Source organism: Lontra canadensis, unplaced genomic scaffold, assembly GCF_010015895.1.
Source record: "Lontra canadensis isolate GAN:19392208 unplaced genomic scaffold, GSC_riverotter_1.0 scaffold6, whole genome shotgun sequence".
Classification (NCBI taxonomy): Eukaryota; Metazoa; Chordata; class Mammalia; order Carnivora; family Mustelidae; genus Lontra; species Lontra canadensis.
This window is the reverse complement of record NW_022631000.1, coordinates 13,523,258-13,544,230: the sequence shown is the minus strand read 5'-3', so window position 1 is coordinate 13,544,230 and position 20,973 is coordinate 13,523,258. Positions and strand designations below refer to the sequence as shown.

Below are 20,973 nucleotides of genomic sequence, written 5' to 3'. Positions count from 1 at the left end.
CTAGGTAGCTTATAAACGAGAAATTTTTTTCTCACAGTTCTGGAGACTGTGAAGTCCAGGATCAAGTCTCCAACATGGTCATGTTCTGGTAAGGGCCCTCTTCCTGGTTCATAGCCACCACATGGTGTGTCCTCACATGGTGAATGGGGTTAGGGATCTGTGGAGCCCCCCCACCCTTTTTAAAAATTTATTTGACAGAGAGAGATCACAAGTAGATGGAGAGGCAGGCAGAGAGAGAGAGAGAGAGGGAAGCAGGCTCCCTGCTGAGCAAAAAGCCCCATGTGGGACTCGATCCCAGGACCCCGAGATCATGACCTGAGCCGAAGGCAGCGGCTTAACCCACTGAGCCACCCAGGCGCCCCTGTGGAGCCCCTTTTATGACAGCACTAGTCCTATTCATGAGGGCTCTGCCTCCCACAGGCCCCACTTCCCAAAGGCCCTACCTCCTAATGCCGTCACTTTTGGGGCTTAGGATTCAACATGAATTTTGGGGGAACACATTCAGACCATAGCATCTACCTTCATTTCATTGCAGTTTTTGTCAGTGAATATGGTTATTTTTGGGATGTTACATTTTCTTATGCTAAAATTGAGACTTGTTCACATTGCCACAAATAATACTCAGGCATTTGTTCAGTTGTTTATATTAAATTTCCACATCTCTTTGCTCAAGAAAAGTTCCATTTGGATAATTATATTTATCATCAGAAGTCACCATTAGTGTACAAATGGCTATGATTTAAAAAATACTGCTTTTCCTAAATTTCTGATACTGTTATATTGAGGGCCTCACCATTGAAAGAAGTATATGGGCCTTTTTTGACTGCTCATAAGCTTTTGCATCTGTCAGACTCATGGTTGGTTTTTCAGAATTGAGGCTGAGGTTTTTCAGAATTTCAGAATTGAGGCTGAGGTTTTTCAAAATTTCAGCTTCTGAATAAGTATAGTATTTTAAATAATATAACTTGAAATGAATTATTTTAAGAGTAAAATGGATTCATTGTAGAAAATCTGGAAAATCTAGAACCAACCAGAGATAACTCAGTATTAGTGCCATTTTCTAGGAAGTACATTACATTTAGTGAGACCTGTGTTTTTGTTTTTTTTCCCAAAAAGGTGGTTTTATTAAAGCATGGGAACAGAGCTCGTGAGCAAAAATGCTGCTACTGAGTCAGACCTGATTTTGAATGTCACCTCCCACCTGCCCATTATTATTTGTGTGACTTTGAGCAATATAATGTGCTTAATCTTTTAAATCCCATTTTTCTCATTTGGGAAATGAGACCACTAACACCAGTTAATGACACCATCGTCATTAATCCTAATTAGAACTTAGTATGTTCTAGGTAGGGGTTTTCAGCAACTTATGTATTTAATTAGTTCCATTTTACAATTTCTGGCAAAGTTGGGTTGTGAACCCAGACAGTCTGATTTCAGTCTCTATTCTTAACCACTGTGCTGTATTGTCTCTCGAGACAGAATGTGCCTCATAGGGTTGTGGGATTAAATGTGAAATGCTTAGCATAAATAAATGCTTATTAATAGTGTGTGTATATTAACATCATTGAGAATATACTATACTTGAAGTTCTATATTCTACTTTTTACACTTAATTTTATGTTTTGTTGTGTCATTAAACATTTTTCTTAATACAATTTTAATGGGTATATAATTCATCCAACAGATTTAGTGACATTTTATTATTCTCCTTTATTTCTGCAGAGTAAATTGAAGAGTAGGTTAGAGAGTAAAATACATTAGAAACTATTTCTGAACAACTGTTGTATTTTCCATATCTTTTTAATAACAGCTTTATTAAGATATAACTTATATACCATGAAATTTACCCCTTAGAAGTCTGTAGTTCAGAGCTTTTAAATAAATTTACAGAGTTGTGCATTGATTGACTGACTCATTTTAGAACATTTTCATCACCTCAAAAAGAAACCCCGTACCCATTAGCATCCATTCCCTCCTCCTTTCAGACCCTGCCAACTGCTTGTCTCTTTTTTGTCTCTATGGATTTGCCTATCCTGGACATTTTGTGTAAATAGAATCATATAATATATGGCCTTTGGTGTCTGGCTTCTTAACCATAATATTCTCAAGGTTCCTATGCTATGTTATAGCATATATCAGTACTTCATTCCTTATATTGCTAAGTAATATTCCATTGTATGGATGCACCATATTTTATTTATCCATTCAGCCGCTGGTAGACATTTGGGATTTTTCCGCTTTTTGTCTATTAAGAATATAATGTTGCTATGAACATTCATGTGCAAGTTTTGTATTGGCATAAGTTTTGAATTCTTGGACGTATACCTAGGACTAGAATTGTGGTAACTGTGTTTAACTTTTCCAGAAGCTACTGAACTGTTTTCCAAAGTGGCCATGCTATTTTGCGTTCCCACTAATAATACAAGAGTATCGTTTCTCTGCATTCTCACCAACTCTTGTTATTTCCACCCTTTTGTTTATAATCATTCTAGTGGGTATGAGGTGTTATGTCATTGTGTGTTTTTTTTTTTTTAAAGATTTTATTTATTTGACAGAGAGAGATCACAAGTAGGCAGAGAGGCAGGCAGAGAGAGGGGAGGAAACAGGCTCCCTGCAGAGCAGAGAGCCCTATGTGGGGCTTGATCCCAGGACCCTGGGATCATGACCTGAACTGAAGGCAGAGGCTTTAACCCACTGAACCACCCAGGTGCCCCGTCATTGTGGTTTTGATTTGCATTTCTCTAATGACTAATGATGCTGATCATTTTTTCATGTGCTTATTGCCCAATTTTATATCTTCTTTGGAGAAATGTTTATTCAGCTCCCTTAGCCATTTAAAAATTGCAATATTTGTGTTTTTCTTGGTGAGTTTTAAGTTTCTTTTATAAATCCTGGATCCAAGTTTTTTATCAGATGGGATTTGCAAATATTTTCTCCCATTCTGATGGTTGTCATGGCATTTTCTTGATGGTATTTTTTGAAGCACAAAAGTTTTAAATTTTGATGGAGTCTATTTTTTCCTTTGGTTTCTTGTGCTTTTAGTGTTATATCTAAGAAACCACTGCTTCATGAAGATTTATGCTTCTATTTTCTATTGTGAGTTTTATGCTTTTAGCTCTTAAAATGAAATTGGTGATTTATTTTTAGTTAATTTTTATGTATGTTGTGAGGTAAAGGTCTTAATTCATTCTTTTTCATATGGATCTCCTGTTGTCCCAGCACCATTTATTGAAAAGACTATCCTTTCCCTATTGAATTGTTTCTTGGCACCTCTGTTGAAAATAAACTGACCATACACGTGATGAGCACTGGGTGTTATACACAACTGATAAATTATTGAACACTACATCTGAAACTAATGATGTATTATGTATTGGCTAATTGAATTTAAATAAAGAATTAAAAAAAAAAAAGAGAGAAACTGACCATAAATGTAAGGGTTTGTGTTGGATTTTTAGTTCTATCCTATTCCATATCTTTTATTTATTTATTTGTTTATTTTTAAAATTATTTAATTTATGTATTTGAGAGAGAGAGTACATGCAGGGGAAAGGGACAGTAGGAAAGGGAGAAGCAGACTCCCCACTGAGCACCCTGATGGGGTCCTTTTGATCCTAGGACCCTGAGATCATGACCGAAGCTGAAGGCAGATGGTTAACTGACAGAGCCACCCAGGTGCTCTGTTTGTTTATTAAAAAAAAAAAAAAAAAAAGATATTCCTATTTATTTGAGAGTGCACACACATGAGTGGGGGGAGGGGCAGAAGGTGAGAATCTTCAAGAAGACTCCCCGCTGAGCATGTGGCATCTTTTTTTTTTTTTTTTTTTAAATATTTTATTTATTTATTTGATAGAGAGAGATCACAAGTAGGCAGAGAGGCAGGCAGAGAGAGAGGGAAGAAGCAGGCTCCCTGCCGAGCAGAGAGCCCGATGTGGGGCTCGACCCCAGGACCCTGAGATCATGACCTGAGCTAAAGGCAGAGGTTTTAACCCACTGAGCCACCCAGGCGCCCCTGAGCATGTGGCATCTTAACACAAGGCTCCACCTCTTGACCTGAGATCCTGACCTGAGTGGGAAACCAAGATTTGGTTGCCCAGCCCAACTGAGCCCCCAGGCTCTCCCTCTATTCCCTATCTTTTAAAATGGTATTTATGGTTCTGCCACTTCCTGTGTGACCTTCACTGTTAGTTAAATTCTTTGTCCCTTAGCTTTCTCATCTGTAAAATGAGTAATAAATAGTAAATACTTAATGGGCTTACTGTTAGGATTAAAGGAAATACTGTGTGGAAGAACTTACTTAGAACAGCACCTTAATTCTGTTAGTTAATGCAGTCATTACCACCTCCACTGTCCTCATTACCATCACCATAAGACAATTAAATGTTATTCTCTAATTCAAATGTGACTTACCGCTTTTGCTGGATGGTAAACCCCGAAAATAGATAACATGTTTGAAGAGTCAATGTGATTGATAAGACAAAGCAAAGAGGACTAAGGAGAACCTCTTGAAAATCCTTGCATTTGGATTTTTTTATTACTTAATCATTTTTTAAAAGTGTGCTTAAGGAAGATCCTACTGTCCTTGTTTTAGGATAATTTGGAAAAAAGGGGGTCCGCTGGAAAGTTCTGTAACTATTTAGATGTGTAATGAAATTTTGGAATGGGAGTCATATATATGTGTTGCTTGTTAAAAGTCACATACATGTTTTGTAAAATCCTAGTGTACAGGAACTATGAGTCTTTTTCTAGTTTTGGGTAATATTTAGTCCAGTGTCCTTAGCATTGCTGTTTTAAGAGTGCCAAGCAAATGTTGGCAATTTCCAATGCCGGTTTAGTATCGGCAGTCACCCTCCCTTAGAACTGTGTGGGAATATACTAGAATGATATAACTTGTTTGTTCTCTAAAATTTAGCCCCTTTTATTTTAGGTAAACACATATGTATCTATGGTAGTGATTTTAAGTAATAGGATGCTCAACAAAGAACTCCAACTCTTTGCCTTTTTTCCTTTTGCTTTCAGACTGTTAGCCTGTTACTGACATTTTCTCTGTTAATTGTGAAGTTTGTAACTGATGACAAGCTTATACCTGCTGTCATAGCTCTGATCTTTATCATAATTTGTATTCCTGGAGTTCTTTATTAAGCAAATAAATATAAGCTATTAACTTGAAACGTGTTTTATCATGGTTATCAGTATAGCTTTCTAATTGTGAAGTGAAAGAACCAAGTATTTTGGAAGACTATTCCTTTCATTATGCTTAAATTTTTCCTAGATGTCTTTGTCCCCATCCAGAGATACTTAGTTACCACTTTTTCTTGTATTTTAAAAAATTTGATATGATTATTACTTCTAGATGTCACTTGTCAGAGTGAACCGTTATGGACCTCGGGGAGGAGGAAGGAAAGTGCTGAAGGTGAAGAAGAAGAAAACGTCTGTGAAGCAAGAATGGGATGTAAGTCTAGATGGGTTAATAAACCTGTAAGATTGCTCTGGGGGAATAGATGTGATGATGTGGCCCTGGTCACTCGAGACAGTGCTCTGAACGTGATAGAGTGGAATGGATTTCTGGGCAAGTCATATCCCAGCTCTTGGAAGGACACAAGTCAAGGTCGTAACCTATACCTCTTTTGAAGAGGAAATCTTAAGAAGGTGGGGAGTATGTTTTTAAGAAGTCCCACTTTTTAAACTTTGAGAACTTACTGCTTTAAGGCAACTGGAGCTACTCTGTGAAATCTGAATTTTAAGATTTGCCCATAGCAACCAGTGATATCATAATCATATGAGTGGCATTTTGGGTTGAGAAAGTGGGTGGTGGGGCGCCTGGGTGGCTCAGTGGGTTAAAGCCTCTGCTCGGGTCATGATCTCAGGGTCCTGGGCTCGAGCCCCGCATCGGGCTCTCTGCTCAGCGGGGAGCCTGCTTCCTCCTTTCTCTCTGCCTGCCTCTCTGCCTACTTGTAATCTCTGTCTGTCAAATAAATAAATAAAATCTTAAAAAAAAAAAAAAAGAAAGAAAGCGGGTGGTTCTTGCTCTCTTACTCCTTGAATTGTTTGTTTTTTACCTCCAGAAGCTGGTCAGTTTCAGTACAAAGGTTTTCTTAAGATACAGGCCAAGTCTCAAGTACCTGGGACATATGACTCCCAGCTCCCACTCTGATTACTGTTCAGTATTATCAAGGGCATCTTTATTTTTCAGAGCATGGTACTTTAGTTTGAACTGTGACACTTCAGGTGCCTTTTCTTTCTGTTGTGGAGAGCAGCTAGTCAGGGACTACTTGGGATCTCAGGGATTCTTTTGGACTTGGAAACTTCTGGGCAAACTGACAGCCTTTTTGAAGGGGCTCAGGGGGACTTACCTATGTTTATATTGCTTTGTTGTCCTCTGATTGGCTATAAAATATTATAAGGGTGTGATTCTAAGGCAATGAAACTGATTAAAAGGAAAAAAATGCATTTGATAACTTAGCAGTTATCCACTTCAGAGTGGTTACTGTGGGAGTTTAGTATTTATTCTGATTTGCTGCTATTGTTCAAAACGTAATCGAAACCCACCATTTGAAATTGCATTTTCCTCATTTGCTTTTCATTATCTCCAGTGCTGGAAAAGTCTGTTTTTTGTAGACAAACTTGGAAGTAGTTTTAAGTCATTTGGAGTAAATGGTAAATGAAGGAGGAGAGATCAAACTGGATAATACTGTTTTGATAAAAATAGTGAGATGGTTTTTGAAATGGCATGTAAATTATATTTAAAGGCAATTTCAGAAGAAAATAATTTTAAGCAGTAGTACTATTAATGACATTATATTTTCTCCCATGAGAACTAAGTCCAGGCATATCCCCTATATACTTGAATTTTATTATGATTATTAAAAATCTCAAGATCTTATGGTTATATCTTGTGCTTTTCTAAATTAATATGAAAGGAGTAACAGTTTTAGTATAGAAAACTCTTGAGCTAAATATAAACTATGGCCAAAAAGCTAAGTCTTTGAATATGTCAGAAGCTATTTCACCAGATCCAATTCTCTTATATCTGTTGGATGTAGAACTAACTTGTTTTATTTCCAGCCTTACCGAATCTGTGTAACAAAATGACTGACGTCACTTTCTAGAAGCCAAATTGTAGGGCAGTTACTTCAAGCTGTGTAGGCTATGCATTGCACAATCCCAGTGGTGCTCCTGGAGTTGTGGGATGTGGTAGACCTGCCCTATTGGTTTAGTGCCTTTTTACATAAGTGACTGTTCTCACATTTTATGAAATTATACAGTGCCCTCAAACTTTATCCCTTATTATGTATGATACATTCTATGCTCAAGTTGTTTGCATGCACTCAAATTTAACTTCTCTGTAGTGATCACAGTTTATCTTTTAGGAATCTTTAGAGGTACCTCATTCCTTGGAATGCAGTTTGAAAACTAGTTAAACTTACTCATTTTGAATTACATAACTACCCTGTTTTATTCATTGTTTTAATATAATATATACCTGCTTGGTAAATTTAGTGCTTATTTTCTGTAAGATACCTAAAAATAGCCTGTTATGTTTTAATAAGACAACTAAAAAGAATCCATATTAATATTTAAATTGAGAATACTGGTTCCTGGACAGGAAGTCGTTTTCATCCCAGGACTTTGAATCTGTTTCAGCCTTTAAAATCTAGGATGTACTCATACCTAACCACATATAAGTGAACAATGTAAGTTCATAGGTGTGACTTAACTCTCTGAAGAATGTGAACAAATATGGTAAGAATTTTGAATAATAAAACTAATATTTTGTTTTAATTTAAATAAACACATTTGTTTTATATATTATGTAAAAATAGAAATATTTCATTTCAATTTTAAATAGCAATTTTATCTTGCTAGAATGTGATGATCAGACAAATCCCTTAACTCTTCAAAGAAAGGTTTCTTGGAGGTTAGCATGCTTAGTTAAGTCCATAATCTTTTAACTGAGGCCCATTTGGCATGAGGGAGAAAAAAGGTACACCAGGCTTAAACTAATAAAAAAAGGCCTTTGAGGGGTCTCTGGCTGGCTGAGTCAGTAGACCGTGCAACTCTTGATCTCAGAGTCATATGAGTTTGAGCCACATGTTGGGTATAGAGGTTACTTTAAAAAAAAAAAAAACTTTAAAAAGTTAAAAAAAGAAGGCTTCTAAGAAAAAAAAAAAAGGAAAATGAATGTAAAATAAATTAAAATTGATTTTAAATGTTTTTTAACCTAGTTTAAAGAAAATTTTTCCTGTAAGAAAATTACCCAAAGTGAACAAACACTGAAATCCTATTTTTAAAAAAATCCAGTATATACTAATATTTTGTGAAAAACTTTTTTTTTTTTTTAAGAAAGTTCTTTTCCTTTTTTTTTTTTTTTTTTTTTTTTTTTTTGCAGAATACTGTGAATGATCTAACAGTTCATCGGGCAACTCCTGAAGATCTGGTAAGTTTAATATCAAAAGTTAAGATTTGTTCAATGTTTTATTTGCTACTTGGTTTCTGACCTTCAGAATAGAAACCAGAGGTACTTCCTGAAAGTTGTTTAGTTATATTTAATCTAAATATATGTCTATATGAAATTTCATATAGCTTATGTCTATATGAAATTGAAAATCATATCATCTGGACTTCCTGATTTTATGTAGGAATGTCACTTAGCATATATTAAAATTTTATTAGATAGGTTTGGTTTCAAATCACTGTTCAAATCTCTCTGGTCCAGTATTGCCCTGTATATATCTCTTGTCTTCTATCTGTACATATCTCTAGCCTTATTTACTGTTGCTTCTGTATGCAAGCATACCAGTCTAGTGAATGTGCTAATTTATTCCTTGAATATGGCATGTATATTTCCACATTTGAGCCTCAATTAAATGATTTTTTTTTAGTTGGAACAGTTTCTCTACCTTCTCTACCTTCTTGACTACCCATTCAAATCTTAATTTGCTTCCTTATCCTAGTTCAAGTCTTACTTTTAAAAAGGTTTCTGCTATAGATTAAAAAAAACAACAGCTTTATTGAAATACAATTCACATACCATAAAATCCACCCTTTTAATGTGTATGATCGATTGGTTTTCAATATATTCATATTCATATTTTCTGATTTAGAACATTTTCGTCATTCCCTGAAAGAAACCCTGTATCCTTTTTTTTTTTTTTTAATATTTTATTTATTTATTTGACAGACAGCACAAGTAGGCAGAGAGGCAGACAGAGAGAGAGAGAGAAAAGAGGAAGCAGACTCCCTGCTGAGCAGAGAGCCCGATGTGGGTCTCGATCCCAGGACCCTGGGATCATGACCTGAGCTGAAGACAGAGGCTTTAACCCACTGAGCCACCCAGGCGCCCCTTTTTAAATTATTTTTAAAAAGATTTTATTTATGTATTTTTTAAGAGAAAGAGCGACAGCAAAGAGACAGCATGAACACAAGCAGTGGAAGGGGCAGAGGGAGAGGCAGAAGCAGACTCCATGCTGAGCAGGCAGCTTGATGTGGGATTTGATCCCAGGACTCGGGGATCATGATCTGAGCTGAAGGCGGACACTTAACCAACTGAGCCACCCAGGCGCCCATATTCTGGTCATTTCATGTAAATGGAAGACAATGTGTGTCCTTTAGTGTCTAACATAATGTCTTCAAGGCCCATCCATGTTGTAGCATGTGTCATTACTTCATCCCTATTATTGCTGATACTGTTACATTGTATGGATATACCCGTCTGGACATTTGGATTGTTTTCACATTTTGACTATTATGAATAAGGGTGCTCCAAATGTTGGTGTACAAGTTTTGTGTGAACATATGTTCTCAGTTCTCTTGTATACCTGGGAGTAGAATTGCTGGGTCATATGGTATCTCTGCAGTTAGCTTTCTGAAGAGCTGCCGAACTGTTTTTCAAAGTGGCTGCACTATTTACATTCTTACCAGCAGGCATGAAGGTTCCAATTTTTCTATATCCCTTGCCAACACGTGTTATTCTGGTTTGAGTTTTCCTAAATGGGTGTAAAGTGGAATCTCGTTATGTTTTTGATTTGCCCTGGGGACTAATGATGTTAAACATCCTTTTGTGTGCTTATTGGCCATTTGTATTATCTTCTTTGGAGAAATGTCTATGCAGATTCCTTAGCCAGTTAAGAATTGGATTACTTGTGTTTTTATTGTTAAGTTGTAAGAGTTCTTCACGCATTCTGGATCCAAGTTCCTTATCAGATACATGATTTGTAAATATTATCCATTCTATTGGTTGTCTTTTCATTTTCTTGATGGTATTCTTTGAAGCACCAAAATTTTTAATTTTGATAAACTCCAGTTTATCTGTTTTTTTCCGTCAACTGTGCTTTTTGTTTCATCTAAGAAACCATTGTCTAACCCAACATTCACAACAATTTCTTCTGGGTTTCTTTCCAAGAGTTTTACAGTTTTAGCACTTATGTTTAGGTCTTTGATCCATTTTGAATTAATTTTTGTATATAGTGAGATAGGGGTCCAACTTCATTCTTCTCTAAACGGATAGCCTGTTGTCCATGTACCATTTGTTAAAATGACTGTCCTTTCTCCATTGAATTCCCTTGACACCCTTGCTAAAAATCAATTTTCTGTAAACATAAGGGTTTAGTTTGGACTGTCAGTTTTATTCCACTGATCTATATGTCTGTCCTATGCCACACAACATTGTCTTGATTATTATAGTTTTGTACTAATTTTGAATTTTTTTGAAGCTGCCCAACAATTGGTATCCCCTCTAAACTGTTCTCATACTTACTGTGTATATGAGGCATTGTGTATGTGCTGTCTAATGTATTTCATTTATCTTTATATGTACAGTTGGTCCTTAAACAATGTGGGGGTTAAGGGTGCCACCTCCTGCACAATCAGAAATTTCTTATATAAGTTTTGACTACCCTGAAACTTAACTAATAGCCTACTGTTGACAGGAAGCCTTACCAATAACTATAAGTAGCTGTTTAATACGTTTTGTATGTTATATATACATATAACATATAAAAAAGTAAGCTAGAGGAAAAAAAATGTTATTAAGATCATAAGGAAGAGAAATTACATTTACGGTACTATACTATATTTATTGAAAAAAGTTCATGTATATGTGGATTCAAGCAGTTCAAACCCATGTCATTAAAGGGTCAGCTGTATGTGCTCAGTCTCCTGGGGCAGATTGTTAATGCTTTTGAGGGATAAGGGCTATCTCTTGTATATCTTTGTAGACCTAGAAATCTTAATCCTAGTAAATAGGATAATGATGTCCTACTGACTTAAAAAATTTTTTATGAAAAATTTCAAATTTACATGAAAATGGAGATGAAAATATGAAGATCTTCCATGTACTATTTATCCAGATATAATAGTTATTAAAATTTTGCCATAGTTTCTTCATTTTTCATACCCTTTCCTTCCTTCACTATAGCATTTTGAAGCAAATCCCAAAGAACATGTCATTTTGTGCCAACATATTCCATTTACATTTTTTAAAAATATAGATATTTTTTCTATAACTACAATGCCATTATCACACCTCGCAAAAGTAACAATAATTTTTTAGTGTTTTCTGATTCCAAGTCCATATTCATATCACCCGTTATCTCAAAAATAGCGTCTTCATTTGTTTTTTGTGTTCAGAATCCTTACACAGTATTTGGTTGTTGGTCTCTTAATGGACTGATTTCTTATTTACATGGTGAAAACAAAGCAGTACATTTTATTCATCTTCATAGTTCTGAATACTAGAGTGCTTATAAAGCCAATATCTGTTCCTATTCCTTAGCCACTTCAGTGAACTCCTCTCCTGTAACTCTTAAGCTGTGGCTTGTATCTCTGCTTCAGGAATTCCATTTTTCTGGAGTTCTGCATTTCCAGTGACCCACTTCCAAATTGCAGCCATTGCAGGGCTATAAAAATACTACATTGTTAGTTTTTGGTAGTGACGTGAGTATTATGAAATGGGTGTGTCTTTGCCAAAGATGAGTCAGTGGACTTTATGCCTTTTACATTGTACTCTGTGTGTGTGTATAATTGTACAAGTACACATATGTGTAACTGAAAAGTTTAACAGAACAATTCTTTCTTTTTTTTTTTTAAAGGATTTTATTTAATTTTTTGACAGAGATCACAAGTAGACAGAGAGGCAGGCAGAGAGAGAGGAAGGGAAGCAGGCTCCCTGCTGAGCAGAGAGCCCGATGTGGCGCTCAATCCCAGGACCCTGGGATCATGACCCGAGCTGAAGGCAGAGGCTTTAACCCACTGAGCCACCCAGGCACCCCAATTCTTAACTTTCTTATGTGTGATTTACTCTTAATATTTTCTATTCTGTATTCTGTTTTATTTAAAAAAATGTTGATTTGACCCACTAATTGATTTTACCACCTGTTAAATGAATCCCGGCCCGTAGTTTGGAAAATAACATTTTATTGGATAGTTCTGTCCAATGGAAGTAGAAATTAGTATTTTTTTTCATTTTGTCTTTTTGCTAGGTCTCCTAGTTAAGATATGTTTTTTTTAAATCATTTTTGAAGATTTAGAAGGCTGAAAATTTTGGTTGTGAATATGTATAAATACACACATGTTGGACCAGAAAAAATTTTTTAAAGTTGAATTAGATTAGGTGGTTCCACCATCTGAATAGGCAACTTCTTTGTTCCTGAAGCATTCTTTTATATTTTTTTCTTTTGTACAGATACGTCGTCATGAAATACACAAATCAAAGAACAGAGCATTAGTACACTGGGAACTCCAAGAAAAAGCTTTGAAGAGAAAATGGAAGAAGCAGAAACCAGAAATTTCTAATCTTGAGAGAAGGAGATTGTCTATAATGAAGGAGGTAATGCTAAACTGCATTATCTTTAGAGTTAGAGAAGAAAATGATAAATAGGTTTCTCTCTTTCCTCCCAAATTTGATTCACATTAGAAGGACTTCAGTAAATGACTGTGTCCTTATATAATGATTTACACATGGACTCTGAAAAAAGCAGTGGAGTGATGATTAGCATCTAGTTCGGAGGTTTGAGTTCCTGCATGGAAAGTTACTGTTTATGTGACTTGCCTGATTGTACTGTTATGAGATTTCAGCAGTATATACTAACAAACTGACTAGTACATTCCTCGGCATATAATTAGTTCCTTATATACATATATAAACTGCTATAATTATTTTTCTTAGTTCACACACAGTGCTATTAGATTAATTACTTTGCAAAAAAAAAAATGTGTGCTTGTCTAACAAGTTAGTTAGTAAGCCACTTGTCCTTGGCTAAATCTTTTGCAAGATGTAGGGTATTTGGATAAGTAGTCAGATGTGTAGGAATAAATAGTATGGCAAATAAGAGGAAGCTACAGCAAAAAAACCTTTGATTTGGGATGAAATCATTGAAAAAGAAATATACTTTGTAGTGTCGCTTCTTGTTCATTGTTGAAGCTTATGGCATTTGGCTGTTCTGGGTAACCTTTCACTACAGCTTTAAATTGCTCTGTCTTTCGAAGAATTCATTAGGCTTGTTAGTGAAAGGTAAAAGTTTCAATCTTAATGTATTGTCAGGAAGAATTCCGTCTCCCAAATAAATGTTTATATGGACTTGTAAAAACAGTAGATTGAGAGAATATGGTTCTTTACAGATAAGTATCCATTGATAATCTTGGACAAAGTATGTGGATTTGAATATTATGTAGGTTCTCAGTGACCAGGAGAAAAGGCAGCCCTTTTGAGGTGACTCTGGGCTTTTGTGTCCCATCTCTAGTGGCTCCTGCTCTTGTCCTGAACTGCTCATGTCCTGAAGGAATAGATACGGTAGAAGGAGGGACTGAAGGAAGAGTGGTGGGAGAGGATGAGTGAAGTCTCTCATGTGTCCCTCTGGTCCCATGCCTCAGGCCCTGGTGTCATGGTTCTCAACGCTGACTGCACATTAGATCAGTCAGTGTTGAGATCTTCCATTAAAAAAATCATAGTATCTGGACTCAGATATATCCGTATTCAGCTAATCTGATTTAGTGGACCTGTAATGTGGCCCTACTTAGGTATTTTTTTAGACAGTTGTTATGTAATTTTAATTCATTGCCAGGGTTGAGAACCTCTGCAGTTAGTGAGATCAAGTATTTCCATTTAACAGTATATTTTGGAGGTTATCCCATGTCAGCATTTAGAAATCTCCCTTTTCTTTTTAATGGCCAGGTAATATATAGATGTACCACAATTTATTTATCCAGTACTTTATTTGTGAAAACTTCGGAAGTGTATTGGACTATAGTTTATTTATTTTTTTAAAGATTATTTATTTATTTATTTGACAGACAGAGATCACAAATAGGCAGAGAGGCAGGCAGAGAGGAAGGGAAGCAGGTTCCCTGCTAAGCAGAGAGCCTGATGCGGGGCTCCATCCCAGACCCTGGGATCATGATCTGAGCCGACACTGGGATCATAACCTGAGCCAAAGGCAGAGGCTTTAACACACTGAGCCACCCAGGCGCCCCATGGACTATAGTTTAGACCTCTGGTTAAGAAGATACAGTGGTTTAAACAAAATAGAAATCTGTTTCTATGAAACAGTTCAGAAGTAACCGCTAGTTGGTAGGGTCTCTGTGGTCCTTTATTCCAGGGCTTCCATCACTGAGTAGAGAATGGCTGTTCCAGCTGCCTTTGGCTGTATTCCAGCCAGCATGAAAAGGGAAAGAGAATGCATGCTACTCCTTTAAATATCACCCAGAAATTCTGGCTTATATCCCACTCTCCAGAATTTCATCATATGACCATTCTCACTGAGAATCATGGTTAGGAGATCTTGGTGTATAATTGGCTAAAACTTGGGAATTCTGTTAAAAGGAAAATGAAAAGACAGGAAATTGGTGGGTAAGTAGCAGGTCTGTCACCCACAGATTGTTGCCTCATTTGTCACTGGAAATAATACAATGAATACCCTTGAATGTGGTTTTAAGTACATGTAAAACTATATTTGTAGAACAAATTTTTTTTAAAAGATTTTATTTATTTATTTGTTTGAGAGAGAGGGAGAGCACAGAGGGAGAGTGAGAAGGAGAAGCATACTTCCCACTGAGCAGAGAGCCCGATATGGGACTTGACCCCAGGACCCTGAGATCATGACCTGATCAGAAGGCAGCTGCTTAACTGGTTGAGCCACCTAGACACCCATGTAGGATAAATTCTTAAGAGTGGAACTGCTGAGTCAAAGATATGTGCACCTATTATTTCAATGTTGCTAAATTTGTAGTGTCTCTGTTAAGGGATGTGATGGGACCAAATGAAGAAGCTTTCTTGGGCATATTCACTTAGGCAGTATCAACATGTATTAGAGCTACCAGTCCATCCCCCAGAACTGGACTCCTACCTAGATTAACAAAGTTAAGAGAAAAGCTCTTTGGCTAGCATAATCATTCGCTGTATGATGCACTCATGTCTTGGGAATCAAGCAAATGAGGGTCCAAATTAGATCAGAGAGAGGGAAACTTCGATAAAGATTTTATAAATTTTAAAAGTCTAATAACTTCCCAGGTCTCTCTGTAATTTGCTATTTCTGTCTGGTTTTTATTATCAGAGAACAAAAGTGCTAGAATTAAAAGTTTTTGTTAGTGTTTTTGAAGGGATCTTGGCTGATCTTTTGTGAATCCAGGATGTCTACCACTCTTCATAAATTTGACTTTGTGCTCTGTGAACCCATCTGGGAAGTAATGTATACAGATGGGCTTGCAGAGATTGGTTTACTTATCAAGAGGATTTTTTTTTTTTAATAAAGATTTTTATTTCTTTATTTGACAGAGAGAGAGTGCACAAGTAGGCAGAGAGGTAGGCAGAGAGGGGAAGCAGGCTCTCTGCTGCACAGAGAGCCTGATGCGAGGCTCGATCCCGAGACTTTGAGACAATGACCTGAGCCGAAGGCATAGGCTTAACCCACTGAGCCACCCAGGCACCCCAGGAGGATGGGTTTTATCAGAGAGGAGTGATGAATAAATCTAGAGAGAGCAAAAGAAAGCCAGTACCCTGATCTCTGGCCTCTCAACCCATCTGCCCCAAGAAGGCTGGGCAGAGACTGGCAAAGTGCAACAGTGTAATGTCTTTCCTGGAGACCTCATTATAATTGATAATCAGGTCTTGGTATGATAAAATTATTCCTCTACTATCTGCTTTTTTCAATTATATCTCTTTATTTTGATGGAAGGTCAGTAATTTTTTTTTGATAGTAAACTCAAAACTGCCATTAGGAAATATTCTGTGTGTAATTTTTCTAGTTTAAGTGATAGATTATAATGCTCCATTTACTCTCTTGCCTAAGCTCTATTGGGTGTACTTGCAAGATCACTAACCAGGGATAGAAATTTGGTTCATGGGATAATATAATTTAAGTTGTAGCAACATTCCAAATATCTCTAGAATGGTACAGGTATTCAGTGTGTCCACATTCTTACAACAGCCCTTTGGGGTAGGGGAAGGTGGCAGTATCTTCATTTACATATTAGGAACCTAAGCTTAAAGAGGGTTGGATTTTGCTTAGTATCCCTTGGCTGGATCCTAGTCTTCTGGCTCTGAATGTGCTCTTTGCCTTATATCATTCCAAAACTTACTCTGTGGAAGGAACAAATTAAGGACTTGATTCTCACCAACTGAGCCATCCAATCTGATTGGCCACAGCAGGAGAAGAAAGGGAAAAAGTTGGAATGTGACTCTTTTTATTTCTCTCAATGTCTTAAAACAATAACTGAAATCATATTATATATTTGTTTCCATGGGCTAGAGAGATTTCTGGTAAGAGCATTTGTTGCCAGAAGCTCCGCTTTATTGTTTTGAATCAGTGTTGGAAACCAGGCAGTTTCGTTTTATGACTCCTCTCAGTTTAAGAATGCCATCTGGTGGTGGTGGGTAGAGTTGACTTGCCTGTGCTCCTTGCTTATAATTAAGAAAGTTCCTGAGTTGAAAGTGCCTAATCAGAGGCGCTACTGTAATGGTATTTTTTGAGTTCTCATCCCCCCAGGAATAAAAGTCCACCTTGTTTGTAAATACAGAGCTATCACTTTTTTGTTTGATGCCCCAAAACTCATATCTTACCCCATAGTCTCTTAAGTTGTTGATCATGATCCATTAGTGGATTATGAAATCACTTTAAAGGTTGAAACCCTCTGAATATATGGCTCAGAGTTTTATATCTTTAATCAGTGTTTTTCAAACTGTGGATTACAACTTGTTAGTGGATTGCTAAATTTAGTGTGTTGTAGCTATTATTTTAAAAAATAGAAACTAAAAGAAAATATCAGAATGGTTCTCAAAAAGTAAGGTTAAGTAAGACTTTTATTTTGTTATACATTTACATTTGCGTGTATATTAGGTCACAGTTTAATAATGTATTTCTTACTTGGATTGTAACCAAGCATCTGAAATCTAATTATTGTAATAGCGCCATCTCCTGGTACTTTTGGATATTGCCACTGAAGGATTTTGGGAGGATGGTGGCTTAGGTTGTTTTTATTCTCTGAACCTTTGCATGGACTTTTCCTTTGTGATTTCATAGTATATATAGATTTTTTCCTGAATAATAATATTTATCTTTAACACATGTCTAGATTCTTTCTGATCAATACCAGATGCAGGAGGTATTAGAAAAATCTGATCATTTGATGGCTGAAGCAAAAGATCTGTTTGTTGATTTTCCCCGTAGGCGCACAGGTAATGTATTTCGTTCAAACAAAAGCTTCTTTTTCTTATTAATCATAGCCTACAATGGCTGTTTGGAAGAACATGAAACCTTTTTTCGGGCATCACATTATTTATAGTACAAGTAGTCTAGAGTGGATAGCATACAGGAGTTGTTAGGCATAGATTCAGTATAATTTGTTTGCTTTTCACTAAGAATATTAACTATTACAAGTTATGGAGCTAAATAGAGGTAAGTCATTATTTACTAGTATATCTCATGGTGTAATATACAAAATTTTATTATAAATATGACTTAGTTTCCAGTTTATTAATGTTAGGTTACCGTATGTACAAAGTGTCTGTATTTGTATGTAACTTGAGTAAAGCTAAATTTTGAAGCCTAAAGCTACTTCAGTCTCTCTCTGACAGAGACTTTGCCTTTTGTCAGATATATAGCATTATTCACTTTAATGTGTATATAATCCATTGTTTACTTTAATCCCTAAAAACAGATCATTAGTTTTTAGTTTAAGGTTTGAATCCTGGCTTAACCATTTATTATTGTGACTTTGGGCCATTTGCCTCATGTCTCTGAGTTTCAATTTGCTGGTCTATAAAATAATAATAGTAACAACCTCATCAGATTTTGTGAGGGTAAAGTGAATTAATATATGTAAAAGCATTTAGAAAAGTGCCTGGCATATAGTAAGTATTGTGTAAGTGTGAGCTGCTATTATTATCATTTAAGATTTTTATTTGATAATACAAACCTGTGGCAGTGTATAGTGCTTGTAAAGTCAGTTTAAATAAATAAAGTAAAATCATCATGTCTTCTTTTCCTTCTGCAGGGTTTCCAAATGTAACTATGGCTCCTGATTCCTCTCAGGGTCCTATTGTGGTAAATCAAGACCCTGACACGCAGTCCGTTCTTAGTGAATCCATCATGGAGCCTCAGGTAATATTCTGTCCTTAGAGCCATCATGCTTATGTTGAAATTAAATTTATGTAGGCATTGTGGTAAACTTTTCAAAAGCTTAAAATATCAACAAATACCAAGTATGGTTGCTAGAATTGTTCTTCCTCAAGTGTATTACACTTTGGGTGAGTTATATTTGTACCAAACAAAACAGGACTGGATAGTAATAGCTAACCATTTATTGAGTACTTACTTATGATGTAGGTACTATCATTACCTCCAGTTAGCAGGTGAAAAAACTGAGCTTCAGAAAAATTAAGTGCCTTGTCCAAGATCACTTAGCATCAGAGATGGCATTCGCTCCATCTGCCATTATAGAAACAGTGGGGAGTCTCTTAACTTCCACTTTAGAGTCAGGTGGATCTGTGTTTACATTCTGTTAGTACTAGCTGTTGGATCTTGGGTTGATTTCTTAAGGTATCTGAGTTCACTCAGAGTATTTTTGGTTTTGTTGTTGTTATTGTTAAATGGGAGTAGAATATACTTACTATGGTTGTTGTGAGGATCAGCTGAGGTAAGTTATGTCTATCGTGATTCCAGATACTAGTTCGTCATTAAATGTTAATAGTCTCTTTTAATAGGTGTGTTTAGAAAGTAGCTACCCAGGAAACTTGGAATTTATTGACCAGTTACATGGGAAAATTATAATATAGTAGTAAAATATTAATTAAAATGTATCCCAACCTAACTGAAACTCTTAATTAATCAAAATGCTTAGAATTTTGAAATGGGAAACATTTTTTAAAGCTCATGAAGAATTTAATATTAAAATAAAACAACTTTTTAGGACTGATGAGGACTCAACACCTGTTTAGTGCAATTTCCTAGGTTATTTATATGTCCTATGAAAAAAGGAGAATCATCAGTTAGAGGGATGATCCTAGGGAATTACAAGGTCCAGAATCATTTAAAAAAACCAAAAAACAAAAAACAACTTAAGTCTACTGTTTTCTGCTCACAAAGGCAATTAAGTAGAATGTTACATGTTTTAAATAGCCAAAAGCCATTATGTTTTGGCACTTACTAAAAATGTTAGCTTTCAGGGGAATCCTCCTACGTTACTATGTAACTTGAGTAAAGCTAAATTGGTGCAAGCTGGTGTAGCCATATTGGAAAGTAGTATGGAGATTCCTCAAAAAGTTGAAAATAGAGCTACCCTATGACCCAGCAATAGCACTACTGGGTATTTACCCCAAAGATACGAATGTAGTGATCGGAAGGGGCATGTGCACCCCAATGTTTATAGTAGGTCTTTTCTCAATCTGAAGGGGCATGTACACCCCAGTGTTTATAGCTCAATACCCAAACTATGGAAAGTGCCTAGATGTTCATCAACAGATCAATGGATAAAGAAGATGTGGTATGGCATGGAATGGAATGGAGTGGAATATTATGGGATATTATGCAGCCATCAAAAAACCTGAAAGCTTGCCATTTGCAACGACCTGGATGGAACTAGAGAGTATTATGCTAAGCGAGATTAAGTCAATCAGAGAGGTACAATTATCATATGACCTCACTGATTTGAGGAATTTGAGAAATAAAACAGAGGATCATAGAGAAAGGAAGGGAAAAATGAAACAAAACAAAACCAGCGAGGAAGACAAACCTTAAGAGACTCTTGGTCTCAGGAGACAAACTGAGGGTTGCTGGAGTGGAGAGGGGTGGGAGGGATGAGGTGGCTGGGTGATGGAAATTGGGGAGGATATGTGCTATGGTGAGTGCTGTGAATTGTGTAAGACTGAAGAATCACAGACTTGTACCTCTGAAACAAATAATATATGTTAATAAAAAAAATGTTAGCTTTCAGATAATTATGGTCTCTGTTATGGGGAAGGGAAAATGGCAAGAGCTGGGGCTAGAGAGATAGGGAGGAGCTAGGTAATGAAGGGCTAAAGAACGAGAAAGTAAGAGGAGAGCCACCAAAGAATTTTAGGAAGAATGGAGTCATGATGAAATCAATTGTAGAGTGGAAGAAGGGTTTGGGAAGGACAAGACTGGTGAGAGGATCTGGTTAGAAGACTTAGGTTAGCATTTTAGTGAGAAGTGGTGAGGGCCTAACCTAAGCAATGGCAGTAAAAGAAGGAGGTAGAAGGGAAGAGAGATGGGTTTGAGAGATTAAAAAATGATAGAATTGACAGCATTTGGTAGCTGATTGGATGTGACGGATGAGAAAAAAGGATAACTCCCAGTTTGTTGGTTTGAGCATCTCAGTAGATGGCGATATGCTTATGGTCTTAGGTAATATCGGGAATAAGGCTTCTGGAAGAATGGTAGGAGGGGCTTAGGAAGTTGACTAGTTTTGGACATGTTACGTTTATGTGTGTAGGATGTCTACTAGGAATATCTTAGGCAGTTG

At 36.4% G+C, this 20,973-nt stretch overlaps 1 protein-coding gene across 8 annotated transcripts in view; it reads left to right on the top strand.

Annotated features, from left to right (window-relative positions):
- Window positions 1-20,973, top strand: part of SPICE1 (spindle and centriole associated protein 1) — a 66,033-nt gene that overhangs the window by 15,934 nt on the left and 29,126 nt on the right. For 6 of the 8 annotated variants that reach the window (XR_004382040.1, XM_032852226.1, XM_032852228.1 and 3 more), the window contains exons 2-6: window positions 5,354-5,452; window positions 8,390-8,437; window positions 12,683-12,826; window positions 17,566-17,668; window positions 18,487-18,593. Coding sequence is in view for 7 of the 8 variants with exons in the window: in XM_032852226.1 (XP_032708117.1) it covers window positions 5,354-5,452; window positions 8,390-8,437; window positions 12,683-12,826; window positions 17,566-17,668; window positions 18,487-18,593 (501 nt within the window). In the remaining variant the exon portion in view is untranslated. Of the gene's footprint in view, window positions 1-5,353; window positions 5,453-8,389; window positions 8,438-11,728; window positions 11,935-12,682; window positions 12,827-17,565; window positions 17,669-18,486; window positions 18,594-20,973 lie in introns of those variants that run through there. The other 2 variants (XM_032852224.1, XM_032852229.1) reach the window with 2 other exon arrangements.